At 47.7% G+C, this 27,003-nt stretch overlaps 1 protein-coding gene across 2 annotated transcripts; it reads left to right on the top strand.

Annotated features, from left to right (window-relative positions):
* On the top strand, window positions 1-27,003 carry LOC119706479 (solute carrier family 22 member 4-like). 2 transcript variants are annotated; one of them, XM_038150247.1, is made up of 10 exons: window positions 1-2,386; window positions 8,471-8,574; window positions 10,885-11,039; window positions 14,657-14,780; window positions 16,687-16,813; window positions 18,753-18,853; window positions 19,837-20,051; window positions 20,709-20,891; window positions 23,233-23,368; window positions 24,533-27,003. In XM_038150247.1, the coding sequence occupies exons 1-10, from the start codon at window positions 1,718-1,720 to the stop codon at window positions 24,606-24,608; spliced, it is 1,890 nt and encodes a 629-aa protein (XP_038006175.1). In that variant the 5' UTR covers window positions 1-1,717; the 3' UTR covers window positions 24,609-27,003. The 2 variants fall into 2 exon arrangements, with proteins under 2 accessions (XP_038006175.1, XP_038006174.1); XM_038150246.1 differs by having other exon boundaries at window positions 5-2,386; window positions 14,609-14,780.

Below are 27,003 nucleotides of genomic sequence, written 5' to 3'. Positions count from 1 at the left end.
ACAGTCCAAGCCATTCACTGGCCACTGTTTTCATAATCTCCATGCTTGGGTTAAAACATCCCTGATGTTGCATCACAAGTGGGTTTTGCAAGCTGGGGAGCACCCAGCAAAAACTCTGGGCTATGGTGATTGCTGCAAGAGCTTGTGCTGCTGTGGCAGAGCTGGCTAGAACACAAGGGATTTCTCTAACTGCTAATTTATGCAGGTTCACAGTATAAGAGAAAACCCCGTGGTGTTTCCATGTCAAACAAGTGAAATTTTAATATGTTAAGCATGCATCTGCAAACCAGATAAACCCAAGCACATCATCTACCACTTACTGAGTCTGTCTAGCACTTTTGATATGCTAACCACAGTTATTTCTGAGCTCTTCGAGTTAGTCCTCTGTAATAAATTACTGTTGACTGAATGATTACTAAGATTGCATTAACATTAATGCTTAAGACAATACACTCCACATCCCTAATTTCCTCATGGGAGCAGGCACGCATTGCATTTTACTATGGTTCTTGCACAGCCTCAGGGCAGGGCAGGTGGAGGGCTGCTGCCTGCGGCTGTCTGGGAACCCCTGATCCGTCCCAACTGGACCCCACCCTGCTCTTATCACTGGGGACAGCTTAGACTGCTCAGAAGCCCAGGCCTGGTATGAGGATGTCCTCTCCGAACAGGAGATATCTGCAGCTTCCCATGACATGAGCTCTTCACCCACATCCAAAGCAGCAGCAGATTGCTGCGTGGCCAGATAAATGTTGCCACATGCTTCTCCTCCCCAGGCACCATCGCTTCCACTCCGTGCTTCCTTCCCACACTCCCCCGTCGCCCTCTGTGATCTCTGCTGGAGCGATGCTTCCAGCCTGGCCTCGCACATCGCCGGCACGGCCACCCTCGCCTGGGCACAGCCCGACCCGGGCACCCTGCTCACAGCTCCAGGGAGCCGCATGGTCCGAGCAGGGCAAGCGCTGCTCTTGTTTTAGACACCACCGCGTGTCTGAGTACTCCCTGAGTCATTTCAGAAGATGACAGCGTTGTTTGGATTTCTGAAATGGCTTTGACAGCTATCTACGTATCCGACTGTGGGCAAAGCCAGAGTCACGTGTGGAGCAGGAATAGTAAATGGAAAGGAGATGGGAATATAAAAAGCTCCTCTCTCGAGGCCAGAGCTGCTACAGGCTCCTTGAGCAGACACTGCTGACCTTGTCTGCTGCCGAGAGTGAGCACTGCTGGGAAAAAGCACTGAGCTGCATTAAGGACGGGATTTCAGGGGCTGTGAGAACGTTCGATTCCTAAAGCACTCTCTGGTCCTTGTTTTCCTCTGTGCCAGTGTGTAAGAGGGCTCCCATTATTGACATCGCTGCCTTTGGTGGGATGAGCCAGGGAGAGAGACCCCGCCGGCCCGGCAGCTCCCAGCTGTTGGCTCGCTGTTCCAGCTCCCTGTCCATTAACTGTGCTGGTGATGCCCGGCTGTGCTCCGCTCCCGCGGGGGAGGTACGATGCTGTGCCTCCATCTTGCAGCAGCAATACAGGGCACAGCCTCTTTTGGGTCCCCGAAGGGAGGGATTCAGGGCTCGGGGAAGGCTGGGGGCGGCGGAGCCATCGCCGCGCTCCCACCAGGCGCTGATCTCGCACCGGCAGCTGCTGCCGAGACGGCCGCCCGGTCCCTCCGTGCCGGTACCGGCACCACCCGCTCCGCTCCGGCTGCGGCTGCCCAGGCAAATAAATGGAAAAAAACCGGACACGCCTCCTGAGGAAAGCTCCGGAGCCGGCGGCGGAGCAGAAGCGGTGCCCGGGGGAAGGCTCCGGGGATGCCACGGGGAGGCGGGGTGGGCAGAGCCCGGGGCTGGCCGAGCCCCCCCGGTCCCCTCCGGCCGGGCTGGCCGGGCCGGGACGCGCCGCCCCGCGGGGGCCGGGCCGGGCCGGGCCGGGGCGGAGCCGCCCGCGCCTCCTCCGCGGAGCGCGCGGGGCCGGGGGAGACCCGCGGAGCTCCGCGCTCGCCATGCGCGACTACGACGCGGCCACCGCCTTCCTGGGCGAATGGGGCCGCTTCCAGCGCCTCGTCTTCTTTCTGCTCAGCGCCAGCATCATTCCCAATGGCTTCAACGGGATGTCGGTCGTGTTCCTGGCCGGCACGCCCGAGCACCGGTGCGTCGTGCCCCGCGGGGCCAACCTGAGCGGCGAGTGGCGCAACGCCAGCATCCCGCTGGAGCCGCGGGGCGGGCAGGAGGTGCCGAGCCGCTGCCGCCGCTACCGCCTGGCCGCGCTCGCCAACTTCTCGGCGCTGGGGCTGCGACCCGGCTCCGACGTGGAGCTGGAGGCGCTGGAGCAGGAGCCGTGCCTGGACGGCTGGGAGTACAGCCGCGATGTCTATCGCTCCACCATCGTCACCGAGGTGCGCCGCGGTGACACCCCTACCCCGGGCCGTGCGGGGGCAGGGGCCTGTCGTTCTCTCTGGGGGAGGGCGAACAGCGAGCGGGAACCATCGGGTGAAGTGCCGGTGGGAAGGGGTCCGGGTGGGCGCGATGCTGCGAGGAGCGGGAGGGATGCGAAAAGTAAAGGTTGACGAAGGAGCTGCGCGCCCTCGCCATTCCAGCTGTGTTTGCCGGCTGGTTTTACTCTGGGACAGGTTGGTGTGGAGGGGGAAGCAGAGGCTGAAAATTGAAGCCTGGTAGCTTCCTCCTGCCGCACGCTGAGCGTTCCGGTAAATTTGCTGTGTGATGGAATTGCTCGTCCTCAGTGCAGCGTTGAATGGGGACATGGATGCGTTCAGATGAACACACCCCCAGCCTGCCCGGGGCTAGAGCAGAGGGGACCCTGGCTGGCCCGGTGCCCTGGAATGCCGGTGCTTCCGTGGCCGTCAGCGCTGGGATCGGTGCGAGGCAGGTGCCGTGGTCAGTCCTGCGGGAGCCGGACGCAGCCGGGCTGTCGGCTGGGTTTGTGAGGCTCTGTCTGCAGTGGCATCGTCTGCGCAGAGTGTCACGGGGGAACATCAGCGCTGCCGGGCAGTGTACGCGCTTGTTTGTGTCTTCTGGCCGGGCCATGGTGTGGTGGCAGAGCCGTGCTGTTCCGTAACGCCGGCACGGAGCGTGGAGCTCCGTTAGAGAAGGAAAAGGATTCCTCTGAAGCTGCAGGAGTGCTGCTGCTGTTCTTCGTTGTGTAAGGGGTTTCGGGAACAGCAGGCTCCCCTCATGGCGGGCAGTGGCAGCTGGCAGGCTCCGCAGTCCTTCAGCCCAGAGTGCCCCGGGCAGCCCAGGGCGCATCCTCATGCACGGCTCTCCCTGGGGAGCGTGAGAGGAGAAGGGTGGGGAGCCCTCCTCACGAGTCCCTGTGACTCAGCAGCAACATCTGCCACCAAAAAAACATCGAAGGATGGCACAGCCAGGAAAAGGTCTGATGCTGAGGCGAGGAGTCTGTGCCGTGAGGACACCAGGAGGAGGAGGGTCTGTGCCAGGGATAGGCTCAGCCTCATGCCAGGCAGACAGGATGTGGGCAGGAGGTGTCAGCCTCCTGTCACCTGCTCAAAGGGACATCACTGGCACATGTGACACTTGCCATTTGTGCTGGCACTCGTAGTCAGTCGCTGGAGGTCCCTCACAATATCAGATCAAGGCAGGGGCTCATGGGAGCTTGCCCTGCTCCTGGCCATGGGCAAACTGAAGCAGCAGTCTGGCTGCTGCCCACATGCCCAGCTGGCACAGCTGCTGCCCACATAACCCACAGGCTGGCACGGCTGCATGGCAGGTGCCTGGTGGCCACCACTGGCACAGACAATGCCACTCTCACTGCCAGAGGGAGGCCAGTTCATCCTGGTGTCTCTATGAACTTGTTATCTCTGTTTTAGAGTCAGTGTGTGCTCTGGGAGAGGCAGTAAATGAAGCAAAAGGAGGAGAAATGTGATTCTTCTTAATGAACAGTAAATAATTTATGTTGGGAGATGCCAGACAAGAGCATTCTGTGCAGTATTTGGATGGGACATAGCTATGGGGTTTGCCACAGGGCCTGGGGTGTGCCAGAGAGGCAATAGTACATTCAGAGATGGAAACCAAGTGCCAGGTTCCCATCTGTAAGCCAGATGGAAAAGAAGGATTCTTGTTTTGTTTCAAAATTGTCATGGACATTTGGAAAAAAATGCAGAATTTGGTTTCAAAACAAGGAAAACAGGCACTGATTAAATGCTGGAAAGAGGCAGTTTAGACAAATTTGAGATGCTTATTTTTGTACCCAACATTTTTCTCCGTATTAGGAAAGACAAGCCAGGACATGCCACCAGGAGAGCTCAGTGAAGAAATAGCTTCAGAACTCAACTGAAGAACAGAACTTGATGGTACAGGATTAAGTGCTGGAGACTTCATTTGATTCGTTCAGTTGCATTTAATCCTGTTATTAAATGCTGCTTGAAGGGAAGTGGGAGATGCCAGCTCAGCACCTGTGTTACTTGGTCTGTGAGGACATGCTAAACCCTGGGGCCAGAGCATCCCACACTGAGTCATTTTGGTGGTGTTAGGATGGAGATGAGGGGAAAAGTGAACGTGTCCACAGGTGATCTTTGGGCCAGGATGATGTAAGAAAGGGGCTGTAAGAGTAATGGTGAGCAAGTGGAAGTGTGAGTCATTGTGGGGTCAAGAGTGATCCCTTGGCTGAGATGAAGGGGCTGCAGGGTTTCCTTTTCCTATTGGCAGGCTCCCTGGGTCTGTTACATTGGTATTCGTTTCTGGAACTTAATCTACTTTTCTTTTACTTCCAGATGATGATGTTCAGATCAAACATGAATTACAGGCTCAAGGACAAGCACTGATTTTGCCCTTTGGAGTAGGCATTAGGATTTAGTTAGTTCCCTTGAGCCAGGCTGTCACCCAGCACTGCTCCTTGGGGACACTGAGCTGCTCTCCACCACTGGTGCATGGCATGTACCCCAGACACCACTTTGAGGCCCCTGCAAGGGGCAGAGTGAGTGGCAGAGGCTCTACTGGCGCTACTCGTCTGTCACCTGTGCCACCCTGCTCAGTCCCTGTCCCAGCCCTGGCCCTGATGTTAGTGAAGACAGAAACCACAAGGGTTTGGGACTGGCAGAGGCAGGAGACTGGATAGGAATTGCTGTGGTTTGAAGGCATCTGAAGGTCTTTTCTGTTCTGTTCTGTTTTTTTCCATCAGTGAAGAGCAGCCCTGGAAGCCCACCCTGTGCTCAGGCATGGAGGTGCTCGTGCTTGTCACTTGTGCACTGAGCAAAGCTGGTCTCATTGCTGGACCTGGTACCCAGGGAGCAGGATGGGGCCATCTGTGAATAATTAACACTTCTTGAGTTATTCATCGTCAGCTTTACTCTTGGAAACAAGTTCACATTTTCCCTGGGTTGCAGCCCCACCCATTTACACAAGGCTCCACTGGTGTTTTCTCCTCTGATGTGAATGGGCTGTGCTCAGGGGGTTAATTAGTGATTTCTGATTGGCAGGTGGGGGCCTTTGGGCAGTCAGGGCACCTTCTCCAGCAATTTCAGTTTTTCAGAAAGCTCGTCCATCTGTGGTGTTCCTACCAGCAGCACTTAGCAGAATTGGCTCTTGCAGTAGCTGGGAGCTTGTCAGAAAGGGCTGTAGGGATTTGACTGGAATAAAGTGATTTAATAACAGCATTCTCAAGCAGCTCCTATTCCTAGCACTCAGAGGCCTTGCCTGGAATCTTACATGAACTTTGCTCCCCAGTTTGCTTTGGTAGGGACATTACAGAATTACTTATTTTCTGGTTAATGTATAATTAGCCCAGTAGAGACACTTTGAAAGTTCTAGCTGTAGGCAGTTTTGCTGTGGCCGGGCTGTAGCTCCTGTAGCCATGGTGTGCTTGGTGCTGTCTGTGATGGATGCAGCTCTGAGGAAGGGGTCAAACAAGCTACATTTCACTTTTCCCTACACACTGAAGCACTGCTGAAACTTTACCATGTTGATATGTGGTTGATCACTGTGCATGAGCCTCAGACAGAGTGAGTGCCTGTGGGGATGGGAAGGTGGAATTTGGGAGGTGAGGTGTAGCTGTAGGGTAGGGCTGTATTGCTCAGGCACCATGTGATATTGGAGCTAAAATAGGTGGATTGTTCACTCAGCAGCTTCAGGTATACCTAAAGTCAGATGGATTAGATGTGTTTGTGTGTTTTCTGGTCAAATGCAGTCAGTGAGTTCCTGTAAACAGGAACCCCTCTTTGGACAGCAGCTGCTGTGTGCTGTTTACACATCCCCCAAACCTGAAAGACTTGACCCTGCACAGTGAATTTTTGTTGGCTATGCAGTATGTCATGGGAAAAAGTGGAGCAAACACCTGGACAGGAGGCATTTGGCACCAGGGAGGTAATGCAGTTTCATAGGCAAGTTATTATTTAGCTGGGTTTATTTTACAGCCAAAGTGCCTTTGGCACCATGGAGACATTTTGAAAACATTGATCCTTAACCTCGAGCAACTCAAGTCTGAAGGTCCAGGAGTAGGTGCTGTGCTGGTGGCCCCAGAGCAAGGTGCTCCTTGCCCAGATGACTGACAACAGTTTGCATGAGCTGCAGATTCTGCCATGCTGTCACTCAGCAGCTTTCCCTGAGTGGGGCAAGGAAGGTGCAGCAGGATGAGGTGAAAGACCTCTGCAGTGCACTTTAAATGCCATGGTTTTTGTAGCTGAATTTTGCTTTGTTTTAAATGCTGGTCTTGATTTCTACTGACTTGCTTTACAGAAATCTGTTTTCTTTCACAGGTGAAGCAGATCCCTGCATCTATTTTTCACAACTATCATCCTTGAATGTACCAGAGCCCCACTGACCCACATGCTAACCTCCACCTTCTCAAAACACAGTGCAGATAAGTGCAGGTGTGTGCCCAGACAGGCCTACATTTCACCACCTCTCCCTTCCCAGCAGGGACAAGAAAATACCTTACAGAAAATTCTGCCATAGGGTTCTTTTTGTCCTTAATCAGTTTTAAGTCTTGGAGGCACATTTTAGTCCACAAGTCTCCTTGTTCCTGCATTGAAGCCATGTGTGTTCCTCAGGAATGGGCTGTGTATTTAACCTCAGCTTCTTCTTTTTGTCATGTAGCTGGTGTTACTTTGCAGGCTGGGCAAAGGGCAGAGGTTCTTGACTCCCCTCTGCTGGCAGCGTACTTCTGTTCTGTCTGAAAATAGGCATTAATTGCATCTCTTTCCTAAATTATAGTCCAAAGCAAACTGCATCAAACCACAGCACCTTCCCCCTTGTTCTGGGGTTTGCCTGCCTGTTCTGCAGCAGCTGTGATGCTCACCCACCAGTCCACTGCTGGTTTGGTTTTGGCAGGGCTTGTGGTGCCATCAGACGGCACCTGGCTGTTCTGTAACACAAGGGTTGCTCCTTGTTGCCTGCTGTTGGGTGAGGAGCCTGAGCAGCTCTGGGGGCAGGTTTCTGCTCCATCACCAAGCCTTTGCCTGTGCTTGGCCCATCCGTTCTCTGAGCAAAGGGTGGCTGCTGGTGTGGGCAATGGCCCTGCTCTCTGACAGCGTGGCTAATTGTTCAAATTATGCCATGCTTTAATCTCTGATCTAACTAGCTTACCATTGTGGTAGAATTATCTGATCTGAGAGTGACATGTTTGAAGCCTCTCCCTAAGTACTCCTGGCAGGCATGTCTTAACCAGGAGATTAGTCACCAGAAAGGGAGCAAGTCTTGGCAGAGACATGCTCAGCTGTAACTTCGGTGGACAGAGGCTCTTGATGCCATTTTTATTTTTTTTAAACCTTGTCTGAGGTTATGAGTAGTTTTAGGTGGAAGTTTCCACACTGGCTCCTGTCCTAAGTCTGCAGCCACAGCCAGCTGCAGTCATGAGGCTCTGAGTGATGGGTGGCAAGCCAGTGGTGCAGGTTGTGGGGTGGAACAGAATTTGGTAACACTTCAATGCAAGAAAAGAGATTTCATTTTGTATGTCTTCTTACATATGCTTTGTCAGCCCCAGAAGTTATAGAGATGCAGCAGTTTTTGTGCTGCCAGAGGTAAACTGGGAGCTGTCCTTAGCTGGGATGGTTCTTTACCCTTCTCCATTGCTCTGTTTCACTGATGGAATCATCACCATCACCATCACCATGGGGAGCCAGGTCCAGGGGTTTGGTGGGCACATGATGGGAGGATTGTACTGGAAACAGGTCCAGAACAGCCCCTGAGCTGCACACATGGGCTCCCACCAGGTTTGGCATGGCTGGCCAGAGGCAATGGGGCTGTGTCAGACAGCTGCTGGTGCTTTGGCCTCATGGAGTTGCCTGGGGAGGCAATCACTTTCCCTTCTTTTTCTTGTGCTTTAAGCAGGGTGTTCCAACAGTGACCTTGGCCAAGGAAACAGTGCTGGTGGTGGGCGGAAGTGTGGCTATGGGGAAGCAGAATTCCATTGTATGGAAGTGTGTGTGTCTCCAAGCAGCAGCCCCTGTGCTGGACGAGGCTCAGCGCAGCACTGGGGCTGTGTCTGAGCACAGGACTTTCTCTTGCAGTGGAACCTGGTGTGTGAGGACGACTGGAAAGCCCCACTGACCACCTCCCTCTTCTTTGTGGGGGTCCTCATCGGCTCCTTCATCTCGGGGCAGCTCTCAGACCGGTAAGGCCATGGGCAGAGCAGCTCTCAGACAGGTAATGCCATGGGCAGAGCAGCTCTCAGACAGGCGATGCCATGGGCAGAGCAGCTCTCAGAGAGGCAATGCCATGGGCAGAGCAGCTCTCGGAGAGGCAATGCCATGGGCAGAGCAGCTCTCGGAGAGGCAATGCCATGGGCAGAGCAGCTCTCAGACAGGTGATGCCATGGGCAGAGCAGCTCTCAGACAGGCAATGCCATGGGCAGAGCAGCTCTCAGACAGGCAATGCCATGGGCAGAGCAGCTCTCGGAGAGGCAATGCCATGGGCAGAGCAGCTCTCAGAGGGGCAATGCCATGGGCAGAGCAGCTCTCAGACAGGCAATGCCATGGGCAGAGCAGCTCTCGGAGAGGCAATGCCATGGGCAGAGCAGCTCTCAGAGGGGCAATGCCATGGGCAGAGCAGCTCTCAGAGAGGTGATGCCATGGGCAGAGCAGCTCTCAGAGAGGTGATGCCATGGGCAGAGCAGCTCTCGGAGAGGCAATGCCATGGGCAGAGCAGCTCTCAGAGGGGCAATGCCATGGGCAGAGCAGCTCTCAGAGAGGTGATGCCATGGGCAGAGCAGCTCTCAGAGGGGCAATGCCATGGGCAGAGCAGCTCTCAGAGGGACAATGCCATGGGCAGAGCAGCTCTCAGACAGGTGATGCCATGGGCAGAGCAGCTCTCAGAGGCAATGCCATGGGCAGGCAGGGCACCCCTGGGGCATTTGTTTTAAGAGACAAAAGGAGTGAAATGTCCAGTACTCTGAGTTCTGATCTAAATGAGGTAACTGGCCTGGCTTCTTCAAAAATCCCACCCTGGTCTACCCCAGGTGAAGGATTTCTCTCTCTTGGGCACTTCAGAGCCCAGGGACTGATCTCCACAAGGAGCCCATGTGGCTGCTTTGCAGATTGACACAGTGGGTTTCCCTTCACAACCCACTTCCCATTTGTTTCTTTATCCAGCCTTTTTAGTAGTTTAAAAGATGCTGGATTTTGTTGCACATTAACTGATAATCCCTTGTTAGAGCTGCAAGATAGGAATTTGCCCTTTGAATGGAATCTCTGCATAGGAGAGATGGTTTGGTGGAAACAGAGTAAGGACATGTGAGAGGAAGGAAAAAAGACAACCTGAAAATTACAGCAGTTGTCATAGCATCTCACTAAATATATATAAATGTAAAAAAATCATTACAGACATTTGATAATTGTCTCAGCAGTGTTGAGGGTTTGGCCTTGCAAGTGTTAATGCAGAATATACATTCCCTGTGCAGATCTCTGCTCCGTTCAGCCCTCAGCCCTGTGTGCATACCCGTGTGGTGGCATTTCTGGTCCTGCTCTGACTGCTCTCTGGGAATGAGGGTGTCATAAGGTAGCAGTGTTCCTCTGGGTGCTTAGTGGAGGGGTTTCAAAACTCACTAGGAGTCTTAATCCTAAAGCCTCCAGCATTAAATTCCATGTGATCTGAATTTAATCGCCTGACTCCTGCCCCAGTGCAGAAGTCAGTTGGTGTTACTGTTTGAAAGGGAGATGAGATAATCACTAAATCCCAGTGGTGCCATTTCCCAGTGGGAGCATTTGAGGAAGTGTGTGTGCCCTGGTGGCAGCACAGCCCCCGAGAGCCCGGCTCATGCCTTCCCACATGAGCTTCCTTGGATTATTTGGGGATTTTGTCAGTAAAGGGCTGTGATCTGAGCCTGTCCCTAAGCAATTTCCCCATGCCTGCTACAGAAGCCTTTCCAAGTGAAGGGTTGCTGCAGGCAGCAGGTGATGCAGCCCGTGCAGCATCTGTGCCCACAGGTACAAAAACCTGCACTGAGCTTGTCCTGCCCCTCCAGGACAACATGCCACGTAATCCTAATGCAGAGAAACAGGTCAGACAAAGGGGGCAGTATGTCTGGCAACTCAGAGCAGAACCAGTTGACAAAGATGATTAGCACACTCAAAGCATAATGGTGTTGCAAAGTACAGGTGCCAGTAGCCTAAAATCCATCATTTCCTCACTTTCAGTGTGGCTTGCAGTCCATGTGTCTCCCTGTAGCCTAGTCTCCTTAATCTCTGTCTAGTGGCTTTCTGAAGTTTCTGCTCATAGCTTTTCTTCTGTTTGTCTCACGGGTCTTGGAAATTTTAATATTTTTTAGTGCATATGAAAATAATGAAATTCTTTAAGATGAACAGAACTTCAGGTTGTGCTAAGGTGCATAACTTGAGATTGGATGTTTGTTCTCCCTTGTGCCCTCTTATATAGCCCCCACCATAAATACATGCTGTTTCAGTAATAATCTTTTTCTTTACCAAAGGTTTGGCAGGAAGAATATCCTTTTTTTGACAATGGCTGTGCAGACTGGCTTCAGCTTCCTGCAGATCTTTTCCACCAGCTGGGAGATGTTCACCGTGCTCTTTCTCATTGTGGGGATGGGACAGATCTCTAACTACGTGGTGGCCTTCATTTTGGGTATGAACATATTTGCATAAGATTAAATGTTTAAATTAAATTAAAGTACTGTTACTTTTTTCCCTCTGAACCTGGATCATTTAATTCCACAGTGGTAAATCTGCACTGGTAAAATTCCTACTTTAGGCCAGTATGATTGGTTTTTCTGCTCTGTGATTCTTCAAGGCTATACCTTCTGCAGGTTTAGAGAAAAAGAAGAGAGCAGGAAGAGTCTAAATGAAGATCCATTTCATTCCTCTTTGAAGACATTCAAGGCAGTGTCCAGGGTTTAGCAGCAGCAGCAGGTCTGAGATACAGAAGGCATTTGGGTTCATCCCTGCCTCCCTCTGCACCCTTTGCAGAGAGGTCAGTGCAAACCTGAGTGCAAAGCCTTGGAACAAACCAGCAATTTCCAGGCACAGTGAGTGTCAGGGGGACCAGAGCAGAGGAGCTGGCTGGTGCCAAAGCCCCACTAACCATAAATGCTCTCAGGGTTGAGATCAGTGATTAAGTTTTGGAAGATTTTTTTGCTTTCTTTACTATGGGGAGTGCAGGAATAAAGACCCAGCAGCTGCATGGCTACAGTTGCTGCCTGGGGACCCTGCAGGGAACAGGGGACCCCACAGAGGCTTCCACTGGACACGGGGGTTTCGGGAAAGGCAACTGCATGAGCAAATTATAGGGATGAGTGATGCAGATCTCAGGGGGGACACTGGGATTTGCTGTATTTGAATTCTGTATAAATATATATTTATGGCTGGTTTTAAACCCCTGGTGTCAACATTACAATTTGTAGATCGTAATGTGAGCTAGATTAAAATTGTACATTACTAGTTAATGCTGGTCTTTCCTACCCCATGAGGTTTAACAGGGAAAAATAGTTCAGAAGAGCATAATATGAAGTCAGTGCTATGAAGAGGATACAGCACTGTGTCCCCAGGCAGCCACGAGTCACTGCTGCCTGTGGCACAGGGAGGATTAAGGTCAGGCTGTCAGCAGGGAGATCCCTCGTTGCCATCACCATTGTAACTGTTCCTGCCATTGCTGTCACAATTGCCACTGCTCCCACTGTCCTGGCAGTTTAATTCTTGTGTAGAGCTGATGGAGCAGGAGCAAATGCCTGCCGTGGGAAGGCTGGAGGGTACAGCACTGGGTAAAGCTGAAAATCCTCCTGGAAACAGATGGTTGTTGTGTAGCACAGAGGTGCAGGTTCTGATCAGGCAGGAATTTAGCTGCCAGCTGCCCTGGGATTGTGGGGCACAGCTGGATGTGGACTGGGATGCTGTCTGGGTGCTCAGCAGAAGCAAAGCTGGAAGGGAGGGCCAGGAGCACCCCAGTGGGCAAATGGTCCTTCTGCTGAGAGAGGGGACTGGGTTTCTCCCGGTGCCATTAGGCTTGTTTAATTGGTTAGCTGTTGTTTGCTGGCCCTTGCCCCATTGGGCTGTCTCTTCTGCCTTCCTCTCCTCTGTAGAGTTGCCACAGCAGCGATGGCTCCCAGGGAGCAGAGGCAGATTCCTGGGGCACTTAGCAGTGCTGGCCACTCCCCAGCAGCCTTGAGGCTGGTTCTAAGGGCAGGGTTAATCTACACTAATGTAGATGTTAGCTTCCTCCTTTAAGTGAGCCATCAGCTGCCCGTCACGGGTAAGGAGGGAGGTACTTACAGAGGATGGTCCTTCCCACCCTACACTCCACAGCCAGGTGTCCCCGTAAGCACTGTGACTTCTGCCTGTGGCAAGGCAAACCCAGGAGCTTCCAGGAAGCTGCACATGATAGAGGTACTGAATAGGAGAATATACCCATAAAAAGAAAAGTAACTCCTTTAGAAAGCCCATCCTGATTACAGGATGTGTTGGAGATGCTCCCGTTGTTTCATCCAAGAGCAGGCAGGGCTGACCTGTGCTTGCCAGGGGAGCAGTGACAGCAGCCCCTATAAAGGCCCCATTTACCCTGGCTGTGCTGCAGCCCTGGCACCCCCCATCCCTGAGTGCAGTGGGTTTTTTCCCAAGTTCAGCACAGGTTTCTCTTGTCACTCAAACTCTCAACATCCAAACCTCTGTTGCCTCCCCATGTGTAGCTCAGACCCTGTTTCAGCATCCTTAGCCGCCCAGGCTCATTCTGCCCTTTGCACGATTGCCCACCTTCAGGGAAACAGTTCCCCCTGAGCTGTTGGTGAGCTTCTGTAGTCAATGTTAAAGCTTTTCAACCACATGCTGTGAAATTTCTCTCATAGCTTTAGTCTCAGTTGTTCTCCGTGCTCAAAACGGTTGTGTTCAGTTCTGGGACTGTAAAAGGCTGCAGAGGTTTGTGAAGGCATGTTGGTATTGTCCAAGAACTGTTACTGCACGGCTAGGAGAACGAGGGAAGAGGAAGGACAGGAGAGACATCATCTCCTACTGTCTTTGAATTGACACAAATTATAGCGTAACATTTAACAGGCTGAACCTAATGTTTCAAGTATCAGACCTCTCCCAAGAACGCCCCTCTAAACAAGAGCAAGTCAAGAGGAAGATGGTAACATTTATCCCCACACACTCATTTTAGCCCAGCAAATTCTTATTTTCACATTTTTTTACTGTGACTTTATTCAGTTACTCCAGGTTTCTGAAATGAGAATCCATGTAACTATCAAATAGGAGGGTCTTCCAGTCTTGGGTATTTTTTTCCATCTTCTCTGCAATAATAAATGTTGGAGTTCTTGCCATGATACACAGCCCAAGTACACTCTCCACACTTTGTGACCCTCAGTTTGCTCAGTGTCATTTGTGTTTTAATTGAGTCCAGATCAAACTGTGGCAGTTAAGGCCCTTGCAGTGCTCCTAATGCAAAGGAGAGCTCTGCAGACCAGGGGCTGAGAGCCCAAGAAGTGAGGTGGACCTGCGGGCTTCACTGGATTCTGTTAAGGAGTGGCTGAGTGTTTTATAATAAAAGAATTTAGGTGCTGTGGAAGGCTTAGAACTGTCTGAGTTTTCATTACTCGATATTGGGTTGCTGCATGGTGCAATGGCTGTAGGATGCTTTCCCTGACTGCTGCCTGGCTACTGGAACAGTAACATTACCAGAGGATGGCATCTTCCCTGGTTCTGTCCTTCAGCCCCTGATGTGCCCATCCAACATTCCAACCTTCCTGCTGTTCCCAAAAATAGATGGGAAATTTGTTTCCACCTCACCTTACTGTAAATTCACATCCTTCCATCCCATGCCAGTCTGCTGTGCTCAGACCTTTGCTCTTTCAGCAGTGCCCAGCAGTGAATTGCATCTTAAATCCAGATGGGTTAAGTGGGGGAGCAGGATGTGTCCTAGGTGAGCGTGTGGGGAAGGCTCCTGGAAGTCTGCCAGCCGTTCCCCATGACTGTCCTTATCTGTGTCTGCCAATGCATTAATCAAAGCAAACAGAAGTAGCTTCTTTATCTGAAGGTTTCCAATACTCCCAGCAGCTTTTCTGAGCAGGCGTGTCTGTGCTGTGCTGCTCTTTTCTAAGATTGTTCAGCTTATTTTTTTTTTTTGTTTGGTTTGTAAATGCAATAAAGTATTTAGTCATGCTTGAAAACAAAGAGTTAAAATGCTAATCCAACCTCCCTTGTTTTAAACAGGCACAGAAATTCTTGGCAAATCAGTTCGTATTCTATTCTCTACATTAGGAGTTTGCATATTTTTTGCAATTGGCTACATGTTGCTGCCACTGTTTGCTTACTTCATCAGAGACTGGCGGATGCTGCTGCTGGCGCTCACTGTCCCGGGGCTGTTCTGCATCCCGCTCTGGTGGTGAGTCCATGCCGGGGCCACGCTTCCCACCTCTCCTCCCGCCCGATGCTCTTTGTGCTGGGTAATGGCAGAGGGTCAGGGAGGAGGGGCACTCTTCTATTCGCCATGTGAGAAGGCTCTGCCTTGAGGGGGCACTTTTTGTTTGGGGTTTCTTGCCAATTTTAAGCTGAGTAACTACCTAGAGAGCCTCGTGTGTGCTGTGTACTTGAAGCCCTGCTCTTTTTAGCTGGACGGAAGCACTGAAGAAGGGCAGATAGCCCTATTTGGTTGCTGCCTTCGGCATCTGCTGTTTTCTAAAAGGACAGGTGTTTGAAAATAGGAAAGGAAAAGCAAGGCATCACTCACACTCTTAAGAACAATTCACAACAGGAAGAGTTCTTTCATATTATTCAGGGAACTCCTTTCTTTTTGCTATCTTGCAAAAGTTATATCTGTAAGTGAGCAGTTAGGATCTTTATAACAGTTGAGTGATTTAGACACACTCTTCTATAGTCTAAAACAGCTCCTGCATGTCCCAGTCTTGTTAGAAGTATCTGCTGATGGTTTGTTGGTTAGTTGGGGTTTTTTTTAACCTCAGTCTTCAAACCAAACCTTTAAAATGGTTTTCAGCTCCACCTCTGCTGTCACTGGATTTTAAAGACAGTCTGATTCTGTTTAAGGGTCAGTTTGCTTATTTCACTTGAAGTGTTTCAAATTCCTTCATCACAGCAGCATTTCCCTCTGCAGCAAGCAGCTGTTCTCTGGGGAGGCTGGTTCTGGGTGGGAGCCTCTCAGATGTCTGCTATAAAACAGGCACTGTGAGGCACAGGAAATTTGTCCCCAAGGCATGGCTTCAGAGTCCTGCTTTGAAATCTATGGGCTGGGAATTCCCAGGCCTTTTAAAAGCTTACACCTAAAAGTGCCAAAAAATTCCTCTGATGACACTTTGGGGCCTGCGTGGGGGTCGATGGGGATCAAGGTGCCCTGGCAGAGCTCTGCCAAGGCAGGTTGGTGTTAGCTGGCATTTTGGCATGTGGACCCACTGCTTCCACGGGCCATGTGATTTGCACATCCCTCTGCTCTGTACAGTTCTTGCTCTTTTACTCATTTCCCTTCCAAATTCTCCAGAAGGTTCCCTGCATTATCTCTGCAGTCTCAAGATCCTCAGCTTTCCCTCTAAGAAGAGCAGTGGGGCAGCCATCTTACAGCAACCATTAGTGATTAATGATCAGACATAAATCATCTAATGTTTGTAATTACTGACCTGGCTTTGAGTCAGTCTTTGGGGCTCATCAGAAAAGGAGTGCCTGACCTGCTTTTTTCCAAAGAGAGGAAAAAGTGCTGCTGGCTAAAGGGAGCCAGATAGCATCTGTTAATACCAAAGGATTTAGTTAAGGAAAGTTAAAGTTTTCTGTCCTGCACTTGGTGTTAATTCATTCAACACGTGCCTGTAATTGATTAGAAAATGTCATCAACTCTGCAAGGGGACACTGCCCCTGCCCTCTGCCTGGGAGAATCTGCCTCAGAGCTGTGGTAACATGGTGAGGTTTGTATATAAGATTCCTATGACACAGAACCTTTAAATACACACTGTGCATGTTTAAAGCATTTCCACACTGTGTGCAGTTTCCTAATATTTTTGATTCACACTGGCTAAGTTACTCCCATCCTTTCTGTCTATCTGGTGACATCTGGTGGACATCAATTATTCCTCAAAAAACAACCACTGAGGACAAAGCATCTACTTTAGCATGATAATGGGTCCCATATATTTGAACCTCATTGCCCACATGCTTCTGTGCTGGCTGTCTCCTGCTGCAAGCAATCTGTGAGATTCGAGTTTAACTCCTAGGCACAATAAATATGTTATTTATAACTTGTTACTTTTGGGAAAACATTGAATCATGTATTCTGAAACTTATTATAGGATCATTCCTGAGTCTCCTCGGTGGCTGATCTCCCAGGGAAGATATAAGGAAGCAGAAGCTATTATCCAAAAGGCTGCAAAAATGAATGGCATGCCAGCCCCAGATGTGCTTTTTGACACTGCAGAGGTATGTTCCATACATCCTGGTACTTTGTCTCGCTGGCACTTCCCTGTTTGGCTGTTTGACTTGTTGGGAAATGCCAGCAAAGAACTGGTTTGCACCAGCAGCTCTTGGGCTGGCAGTGACTGCTGGCCTGCGGTAAGTGCTGGGTTAGCAAAGTGATCAAAGAGATCAAAGTGAGAACCCAGAGGGAGGTTTTATTTGTTTGCTTTTCACAGTAAAATTCTCTTCCTCAGCAGTGGTTTATTGTGATTTTCAAAGCAAGGGTGACCCAGATTGCTTCATCCTTTGGGCACTGCAAAGACCCAAGGAGAATGCGTTTGTGCCTGTTTCAGTTTGGTGCATTATTAGCAGTTTGCAGTTCAGCAAGAGCCCTTTGGAGGGGTCTGTGTGGGGGACCCTGAATCAGCACCCACATGAGCTGGCTCTGTGAGGAGCCTGAGGGACTCCTCAGGTTGCCCAAACCAGCCAAAGCACCTGAGTGCCACAAGGGGACTTGAAAACCATGATGTGAGTGAAGACAGCGAAGAACATCAAGCTCTTCTTCAAAACTGTGGTTTTTCTGTATTTCATATTTGTTGGTTAAAAGAAGAAAGTCTAGTGAAACCTGGCAGCCCAGCAAGCCAGGGAGCAGCACAGCCACAGCGGGATGGTTGTTCCTGTGCTCATCTCCCCCTCTACTGGCTCTGCCCTCACTGGAGCTCCTCGCAGAGGCATGTTTTTCTTGTGCAGCCCTGCATCAGCAATGACCGTGCTCGGATATTCCTCTGCTGCCTTATACTGCCACCTTTGTTTTGTGGCAGAGAGAGCAGAAAGCAAAGCACCGTGTGCTCCTCTGCAGTGTCTGCAGGACAAAGATGCTGCAAGTTACCCCTCCCATGGGCAGGATCCATCACTCGACTGTCACAGTTATATTTTGGCTAAAGATCTCTTTCCCAAGTGGAATTTTTAATGCGAATTGAAGTGTGTGTTCCAATCATGGGAATCTCATTCTACATCAGCCATGGAAAAGCACTTCCCTTACTTCACAGCCAGGCCTCAGATGTCTTTCAAACTTTAGAGATTACTTTTTTGGATTGCAGCATTTTATCATTCCTGCATATTTTCTTAAACCAAGGAGACACTCAGCTGTTTCATGGAAATTTTGTGTGCCAAAGTGTCCAAAGTGTCCAAAAAAGCCTGAGGAAGATGTCTGCATGCTAAGTCTCATGTTGGAAGTATTTTTCAAACATTAATAGAAAGACACTCCTTGGAAACCATCATCTCTTCCTAGGAAAGGGCATCTCCTGGATAGTCCTGTAGGGAAAAGCAGGGTGGTTTGTTCTTTGGGCCTGGGGGAAGCCTGGCCACAAGTTCTGGCTTTGCCCTACCAAGGGCAAAGTGTGCAGGCAGAAAGGCACCCTAATGCCACCCAGAAGATTCCTGCTTCAAGCCTGAAACTAGACCCTCCGTGTCCAATCTGAGGTGGTGGATGTTCCTATGATGTGCCCTGGCCTCACCAACCTTTCTCATCTGTTCCTCTCCCTGTCAGGGTGCTGGAAGGCAGCAAAACTGATTTCCTACATTCATTTCACATCACTTATGAAGGTTTAAGAGAGTTGAATGGACAGTGCAGAGGATGGACAGAACAATGCCTCTGGTACTGAGGTTACTTCTGGAAGTTCTGTGTGAGATCCTTAAGGAAACATTAACTCATCTGCCTGGTCAGCCGATACTCCTTTGTAATTAGTCTTCGTGGTGCAGTGGAAACTCCTATGAGTACAGCTGGGTGCAAAGACAAGCTCCACCTAAGGACTGTTCTCCCTGGTGCAGACGTGGCCCTGGGGCTGACCACTTATCCCCTGATAGTCATAACTCCGTAACTGCCTGGACTGTGGGTAGCAGAGGTTGTTATGCTCTTAGGTGTGTGGGAATTTTTTTGGTTTTGTTTTCCTTTTTCCTTCAGATGCAGGATTCGAAGCCTCAGCAGCAGCAGAAGGCTATCCTTCTGGACCTATTTCGAACCCGAAACATTGCAACTATTACTATTATGTCATTACTTTTGTGGTAAGGAAATGTGTATTCCTAAAGTACCCAGGCAATAGAACAGTTCCTGATTTGAGGGCACATGCCACGGGTTTAGATAATAAGTCTGAGCCTCGGAACTGAGCTCCAGTGGTCCTTGGCTGGTACATGGCCCTCAGTGTCCTCACAACCACACTGCATTAATACACAGGAATATGGAGACAGTAGCCTTGACTCAGATGTAAAATAGTTAGAAAACTATATGTAACAACTTCTGTATTTTTAAGTACGTTGGTTTTTGTTTTGTTTTGTTTTTTTTTTAAATGCTCCCCATCTCTGTAATCTCAATTTGAAAATAAATGTTCTTCTTGAAGCAAAGGCAGCAACTCAGTCACATAACAAGAGCCAGACCCATGGCCAGTATTTTTGTTCTGTTCTGTACTGTGCCCATCTGAGTGAGATCCTGGTCCCTGCCTGGGCAGCCACAAGAAATGAGGATCCAATAATGCTGTATAGACAAACCAGAACTCTTTCTGTCCATATTCACTCCAGCAGAAAGGAATTGGCTAGCACATTTGGTAAGGCATTCCTGAGATCTGAAACCTGAACATCCAGCTCTCTGTGAAGATTAAATAGGATATAACAGAACTGCTGAGGGTGGGAGATCCTGACACTAGCTACAAGTAGGAATGTAGTTGGCTTGGGAAGCTTGCAAGACTGTCATTGTGTTGTTGAGTCCATTGCAGTGAAAAGCCTTTGTGAGCAACTTCTACAAAGCTTTTTACTTGGTGTAGTGTATGCAGGAAGGACAGAGAAATCTGAGGTGTCTTCAAGCTGCTGTGGATATGATCACTGAATGGGATGACAGAATTAGAAAGAGGGGGTTGCCACTGGGACTTTTTTAAGCCACAATGCCTGTGGCAGTGCTTTGTGGTATCCTATTTTTGTAACAACATCTGAGGCAACACTGGAGGCGTTCACAGACTGCTGTTTCTGGAATAATTTGGTTTTATTGCTTTTCTCAGGTTTTTCACATCAGTTGGTTACTTTGGCCTGTCCCTCAGCACTCCAGACTGGCATGGAAATGCCTACATCAACTGCTTCCTCTCAGCTGTTATTGAAGTTCCAGCGTATGTGATCGCCTGGCTTCTCCTCCGCTCCCTCCCACGGCGCTACTCCTTATCTGGCACCTTGTTTTTAGGGGGAAGTGTTGTCCTCTTCATTCAGCTGGTTCCTGCAGGTACAAAATTAAACATGTGACTTAAGTACATGAAACATTCAAAATACGTTATGGTACTGTGTAGCAGTACTGGAAAATTACTGGAAACCAGGAACAAATGTAGAATTCGAGGTCAAGTTTATGCTGATCCCTTGCAGCCTTAGGAGTTTTTTTTTGCATTTGTATATGCTGAGTCACACTTGACTCTCATTTATTGTGTCAAATTACTGAGCTTTATATAGTTCAGGGGAAACCAAGTTCTAAAATGAAAGCTGAAAGTGTACTGTGATATATCTGGTTGTGCTTCCAGGCTACAAAAACCTGCATCCGGATTTCCCTGTGTGTAAATCTGCACAGGATTTTGTGAAAAAGGGGTGGGTTCAAGCTTGTAGTTTATTGCTGTGTAATCCAGAGTTTTGTTCCATTTCAAGAATACTGTTTTAATTTAAGACAACCAAAATCTGAAAAATATAAAATAACCTGAGCATTATGCTTAGTGGGGAGTTTGGAGTCATCTAGGGATGGGATTAACACTTTGTATAACTAAAAAACCCTAAAGCGCCCAACTCATGACCTTTTGGAAAAACACTGCAATACAGTCTTTTGGATGTAGAAATAACACAGGTAATAAGCACAGCGTGTTGTTTATTCAGCTTGATTTTAATTTTTCTCCTCCAGAACATAATGTCCTCTCTGTTGGACTGGTGATGCTTGGGAAGTTTGGCATCACAGCTGCATTTTCAATGCTTTATGTCTACAATGTGGAGCTGTACCCAACGCTGGTGCGGAACATGGCAGTGGGAGCGACTTCCACGGCCTCCAGGCTGGGCAGCATCATTGCTCCTTACTTTGTTTATCTGGGTGAGATCTCCTTCTTCGTGCCTTGCCCCACACAACTGCCCAGAGAAGTTGTCTGAGCTTCTGCAGTGCAGGCTCAGCTTTAAGTCCCTTCACGTGTTTTCTCAGTTCCTTCTCTCAGCTTGGGTGTGAGTTCACATGGCAGAAATGAAGTGGAGCTCCCTGGGCTTCTCAGAAGGATCAGGCACTTCATTCCTTTAGGGACCACTCATGTATCAGTGAGCTGGGTTAGAGCTGGTGCAATACAGTGATGATGTTTATAAACTGTGCAAGCAGAGTGGCTGAAATGATAATCACATCTCGGGATGCCAGTTAGTTTCCCAGGAGAGTGTGACAAGAAATGGTCTTGCAAGTAAGGAAATGTAGCAGTAGGAAATTCATTGCATGGTAGTGTCCCTGGGCATCCTGAGATGGCTATGTTGGCAGGTGGGAATCCAAACACTGCCAGGATTTGTGCTCTCTAAAGTAATACATGGAAAACATACAGGTTAAGTGGCATGAAAGTGTGTTTACTTGAAGTGGGGTTTTTTTGTAAATTTTTTTTTTTTAGTTTCTTACCCAGTCATCTCAACATTCATTCATTTTGCTTTTTCTCATTGCTCAATATTTCTGTAAGCAGAATTATTAATTTCCTCATAGGCTTTTTTTGACACTCAATGCCATCACATTCTGAGTGCTGCACGTATATTAACTGATAAATATTTTTTTGTTTGGTTTGGTTTTTTTTAATACATAAAATACATGTTCCTCATGTTGCAGACAAGAAAGACTGATAGAGGTTAGGGGACTAAGGGTGAAAGTGAATACCCTCTGTTCAGTCTGGGTGCTCAATCTCCTCTTTCTTTCATTCACACATGATTTATCTCCTTCTGCCATCTCTGGGCCCATGTCAGCATGAGCTTCACTTTGCTGGCTTTGACAAAACATTGCTGGTGTACTGCTGAGGGGTTTGTGCTGATTTTCCATGCCAGGAAAGTGGAGAGGAGACGACTGTCTGTAACTAATCAGTGTTGACACACCTCTTCATTCCAGTGTAACTGGAACACACTGTACCAAAAATGATGAAAATACCTTGTCTTAGTTTCATACTTGTACAGTGCAAATGTGAAGTAAAAGGCTCTGCAGGACTGTGACTCTCCTTAAAGTCTGCAGTCTCCATTGCAGCACTAAAAGAGAAATGTAGACAAAATAACATTTTTACTGATTGTTTTTTTGTGGATTTGTGGGTTTTTCTCTCCCAGGTATCCATGGGCTCAGTCTTTAAAAAATCTTGTTCCAGGCATCAAAATAGTTTCTTAAACTTTAAGAGGTTTGAGGAGAAACTTGTCAGCTGCTGCTATTTGCTACAGCTAAATTAGGACCTTGCAGTTCATCCAGCTCAAAAACACAGAGGAGATCAGATCACAAACTTCTGCTCTGTGAGGCATACCCAGAGGTCCTCTCTTTAATCTGAGTTTATTCCATATATTATAAAGCATACTGCTCTATCCCAGCTATAAAATGAAGCTGTCAAGTCCAGTTTGGTACTTTCTCTATCTTCAATACTTTAACTCCTAACCCCTTTTCTAAGAGACCTTTTCATTGCTGTGCTGTTGTGACTTGAGGATCTTGCATCCTGCCTGAACAGTTGTGTGCCAGCTTGAGGCTGCTGGCAGAGGCTGCTGCATTCAAGTCCAAAATAATTTTCTGAGTAGACTGAGGTCAGAGCCTCGTGTGTCTCGGGAAGCCTGATGTTCTCTCCCTTTGCATCAAGGAAAGCTTTAAAGCAGTTCCCCATTAATGAGCTCTTAGTCTGGAGCTGACCTGTTCAGCTGACTTAGTCTCTTCCCTTCTTTTGCATCAGCCCAGCAATGATCTCAGGCAGTGATTAGTGCTTCACTGCTTACAAGCAATTTTGTTCCCTCATACTGTACTATTTAACAGGGGATTTGGTTCTTGATGACAGTGTGGTACTGAAGGCTCCAGCAGAGCTATTGCCTTGCAAAGATGCTGATTATCCCAGTTGAAAATATAAAAACCCCTGCAAACAAACAAACAAAAGACCCCAAACAAACAAAAAAAATTACCCAAATTTTTGGCTGCTACACAAATGTGGGGGTTGGCATGAAATTATGGTAGGTGTGGCCATCCAAGAGCACATGTTGAAAATTCAAAATTGAAAAGTCCCTTTGCTGGCAGGTAGTAGATGTAATTCAGCTTTGGAGTCACCTTTGATATTGATGAATCTTTCAGCTAATTATTCCAATTAATTCTACATTACAGCAGTGTCTGGAATATAAACTTTACATGTGGGTCTGTCAGTTGTGGACATTGAGTACTGTTGGAATGTTCTGTGTTCTGCCAGGTGCCTATGACAGATTCCTACCATATATCCTGATGGGGAGCCTGACTGTGCTGATTGGGATCCTGACCCTGTTTCTCCCAGAGAGCTACGGCAATGCGCTGCCCGAGAGCTTTGAGCAGATGCTGAAGGTGAAATGGTAAGGAAGCTTTCATTCTGCCCACGCTTGACAGGACTTTAGAACACAGTCCCTTTTCACAATCAGAAAACATGTCTCTTCAGGTCCACTGCAAAACTTCAAAGCTCTCAAAGTGCCCTTCAGATTGTTTTCTTTGGGGTTGTTAATTTGACAGACAATGACATCATACAATTTCTCCAGAATGTCTAAACCCGAGAGCTGATGTGTGCTGGCAAAGCAAGGCTGACCTTCACAGCACCTTGAGGCTGTTGCTTCAGATAGACGTCCAGACATTTTCCATCCTATTGTATCATTTGCTCTCCTTAACATTTTATTTAAACTATTCCTTTAAACTATTTATTTAGTAGGATTATATGCATTATGAGACCATTTTTCCAGTGTAAGTTCTTTAGGTACTATTCTAAATTAAACACAGGATTTCAACATTCTAGCCTCTTCCTGGGCAGCCAGAGACAGGCCAGGACAGCTTTTCCTCTGGTTTACATGATTTAGCTGTAAGCAACGACAGTTCTCTTGTCCCACCAACGTTGCTATTTAAGGTACCCCGAGCAAACATTTCTGCTCAAATCTATGCACATCCACTACAGTGTGAGAAAAATTCTTAGAGCAGAAGAGGGAAACTGAATTAATCAAAGAGCAGCTGCATAGGCACCATTTACCTCAGTGAGAACTGAGATTGGAACAGAATTTGCCCTTGTAAGCAATAATAGCTTGAAAAAGCTAGATTTCCCTTTATCTAATTCTTGGTCACCATAAGGAGCTGTTATTATGCTTTCAGAAAAAGAAAAATTGCTGGGCCTTTCCTTGAGAAAGGTCAGGTTGCTCTTTATCACAATTACTTCTTACATGTCTCACATGTGGCTTTTCAGCTTTGCAGTTGACAAACTGTAGCTGGAAATCCTAGAGTCCAACCAGATTCCCCTCGGAGGTTTCTTGGATGAACAGCCTGCAGTAACTGAATTATAGCTGCTGAATGATGTTCAAGTTCCAAGCGTTGTTTGCTGCACTGCTGCTGCCATCCAGCAAGGCACACTGTCCAGAACATTAGATTTCATCTAATGTTTATACTAACAGTGTAACATGGTTACTGCAGTGGTGCTTGTAGGAGAGGGAAGTGTCTGATGATACCCTGGAAAACGTTCTCAGTCTTTTACTTGCTTTCAGTTTCAGAAATGAGCAACAAACCACTGGCATTAGGAGTTCCAAGGAGAGTCCTAAAAGTCTGATAACAGCTTTGTGAAGAAAGAGACACCTCTCAGAGGGGCTGAAAGAAGAACAAAATCATCTCAAAATGCATTTGCTGCCAGAGGAAAATGAACAAAACCCAACAGCTACTGCACCATAGTTGTTATCCCCTGTGCTGCTGTCCCCAAATTATGTAGTATACTGCCCAGATGCTGTGTGCTCCTGCAGGACCATTAGTCTGTCATTCAGTGTCCTGTTCCCTGCTGTTTGTCAGCAGACACAGTCCCTGTTGAGACATGGGGGCCTGTCTGTGCTGAACACAAGTCAAGGAGTAAGCTGGAAGTGAGCCTTAGAAATCACACAGCAGTGACTCCAGGCAGTCAGGTAAAAGCTGCTGAAAGGGGAAAAAATAGCAACCCTAATTCTGGTGTTTTTTCTCACTTTGTGTGTTGACTGGAGGAAGGGGAGCTGGGTGTCTGCCTTTCAAAACCTGAAAGAAACATCCTGGCCTCCTTTGAAATCTGTGGCTAAAGCCCATAGACTGGGTGGAGTCAAAATTCATTTGTAGCAGAGCAGACACAGACTTGCCTGTAAGGACACGGGTTTTAAACACACCATCAGAGTGGCTGTAGATGTCACTTGCTTTTCCCAGGACCTGGGATCCCCCTGTTCCTGTAAAAGCTGCTGCTCTTTCATAAAGCCTGAGCCCACCCAAAACTCTCAGCTTTGTGAATCTTCAGTGTCTTTGGGGAAGGGGAAAAATCTTGAGCACTGAGAAAGGACTATAATTTGCTGACTTTCTGGTGGGTCACACCCACTTTCAACAGAAAAGTGAGCTGTAGCAAGTCCGTGATCGTGTGCCAATGTGCCATGCATTACAGCTTTCAGGTTTTTAGTGGTATATGGGCATAAGCAGTTTTTTAGCTCTCTTGGGTGTTTTTTCTTTTTCCCAAAGTATTTAATATCTTCTTTGAATATATACCACTTTGTTCTGCATCTTCAGAGAACACTCGCTGCAGTTTCAAAAGCTTTCACAAAACCTTTGTAGAATTTACAAACTTAAAGGCAATTTGATGCTCACAAAAATCTGATTTTCTGTACTGGATATGTTGAGCTGCAGCTATTAAAAATTCAAAAGGACTAATTTGGGACCACAGGGGTTTTTATAATAATAATTAAAAATACCAAAACAAAACCCAAACACCAACAAAACCAGTGTTTTGTTTTTCAAATCCTACAGATTATGTATGTTTGGTTTTTTTGGGGTTTTTTTTGAGTTCAGCAAAACTAGATTGGATGAAGATAAATGTAGAGCTCAGAGTTGTGCTACTACTGTTTTATGAACACTACATTGTTTGAAGAGTGTAATTCCTCTTATTTTCCTATTTATTGGCTGTATGTGCACTTCTTGGTCACATAAAGTCTGTCAGACCTGGTAGACTGATTTTTATCTTCTATAAATAACAATTAGCCCTGATTCACCTGTAAGGGCTAACAAAAGCACAGTGTCTCATCTCTAATGCATGAGTTCAGGGTAGGTTGTCTTGTGCTGGCTCTTGGCACAAGAATGAGGCTCTCCCTGAAGTTCAAGCACAAATATTAAGCTTTATAACAAATGCAAGGAACTTGTGCAATTAACTCAAGCTGCTTTTGGGAGTTGAAATACTATTTTTAATTTCCTGCAGTAATGCTTTTGCCATAAGTGTAACATGGCATAAGAGAACCTGTGACTCCTGATTTTCTCATCCCTTCTCAATCAATTTCTCTAATAACAGCAGTATTTAATCCTGCTTTTACTTTTACAGAATTAATCTAAAGATGTACTGTTTAGATGTAACTGAATTTCTCAAGAAAGTCTTTTTATCAGCATAGGACAGGTTTGAGGACTTGAGTTAAATATAGGTGGTCATATTTTTATGAAGATTGTTATTTTGAGACTTATTTGATGTGATTGTAGGCTTGGGTATTTCTAAAAGGTAAATATTTTTGTACTTTTGAACCTTTCAGTATCTTAAAACCTGTTTTTTCCTTTTTTAAATAAGAAAAAGTGCAGTGTTTTTTAAAAGACCATGTGTTAACCAGTCTCATTTTTCTTACTTAAACCATTGATCTCAAGCTAGCATCACATTTTAGTATTTTTTGCAGCAGATTTAATAATCTTTCAGGGGAGTGGAATGCCCTTCTTAAAATTATGTGATGTTGTTATAAGCCTTATGGAGTCTGAGCATAGTGGAAATGAGGGAAGCCCCAGCTGGATTGTTCTCACTGACACAGGGGTCATCACCCTGTGCCTCATCTGTAACCTCTGTCACCTTTACTGGGGTCTCTCTGCAACCTTGGATCCTCAGCTGACTTGCTGGATCTGCTAATAATTATGTAAAGCTGTAGTAATTGTCAGTCATTGCCCTCTGTCTTCATTGCAATAAAAATGTGCACTGACATTGTTTCAA

This window comes from Motacilla alba, chromosome 13, assembly GCF_015832195.1.
Source record: "Motacilla alba alba isolate MOTALB_02 chromosome 13, Motacilla_alba_V1.0_pri, whole genome shotgun sequence".
NCBI classification, from domain to species: Eukaryota; Metazoa; Chordata; class Aves; order Passeriformes; family Motacillidae; genus Motacilla; species Motacilla alba.
This window is presented reverse-complemented; position numbering and strand designations above follow the sequence as displayed.

Bases quoted from the DNA above. Each gene is read 5' to 3' on its own strand.
- LOC119706479 (XM_038150246.1), top strand. From the start codon at position 1,718: ATGGAAAAAAACCGGACACGCCTCCTGAGGAAAGCTCCGGAGCCGGCG. The intron at 2,387-8,470 runs GTGCGCCGCGGT...TTTCTCTTGCAG, and splicing joins GCTCCACCATCGTCACCGAG to TGGAACCTGGTGTGTGAGGA. The intron at 20,052-20,708 runs GTACAAAATTAA...TTTCTCCTCCAG, and splicing joins CATTCAGCTGGTTCCTGCAG to AACATAATGTCCTCTCTGTT.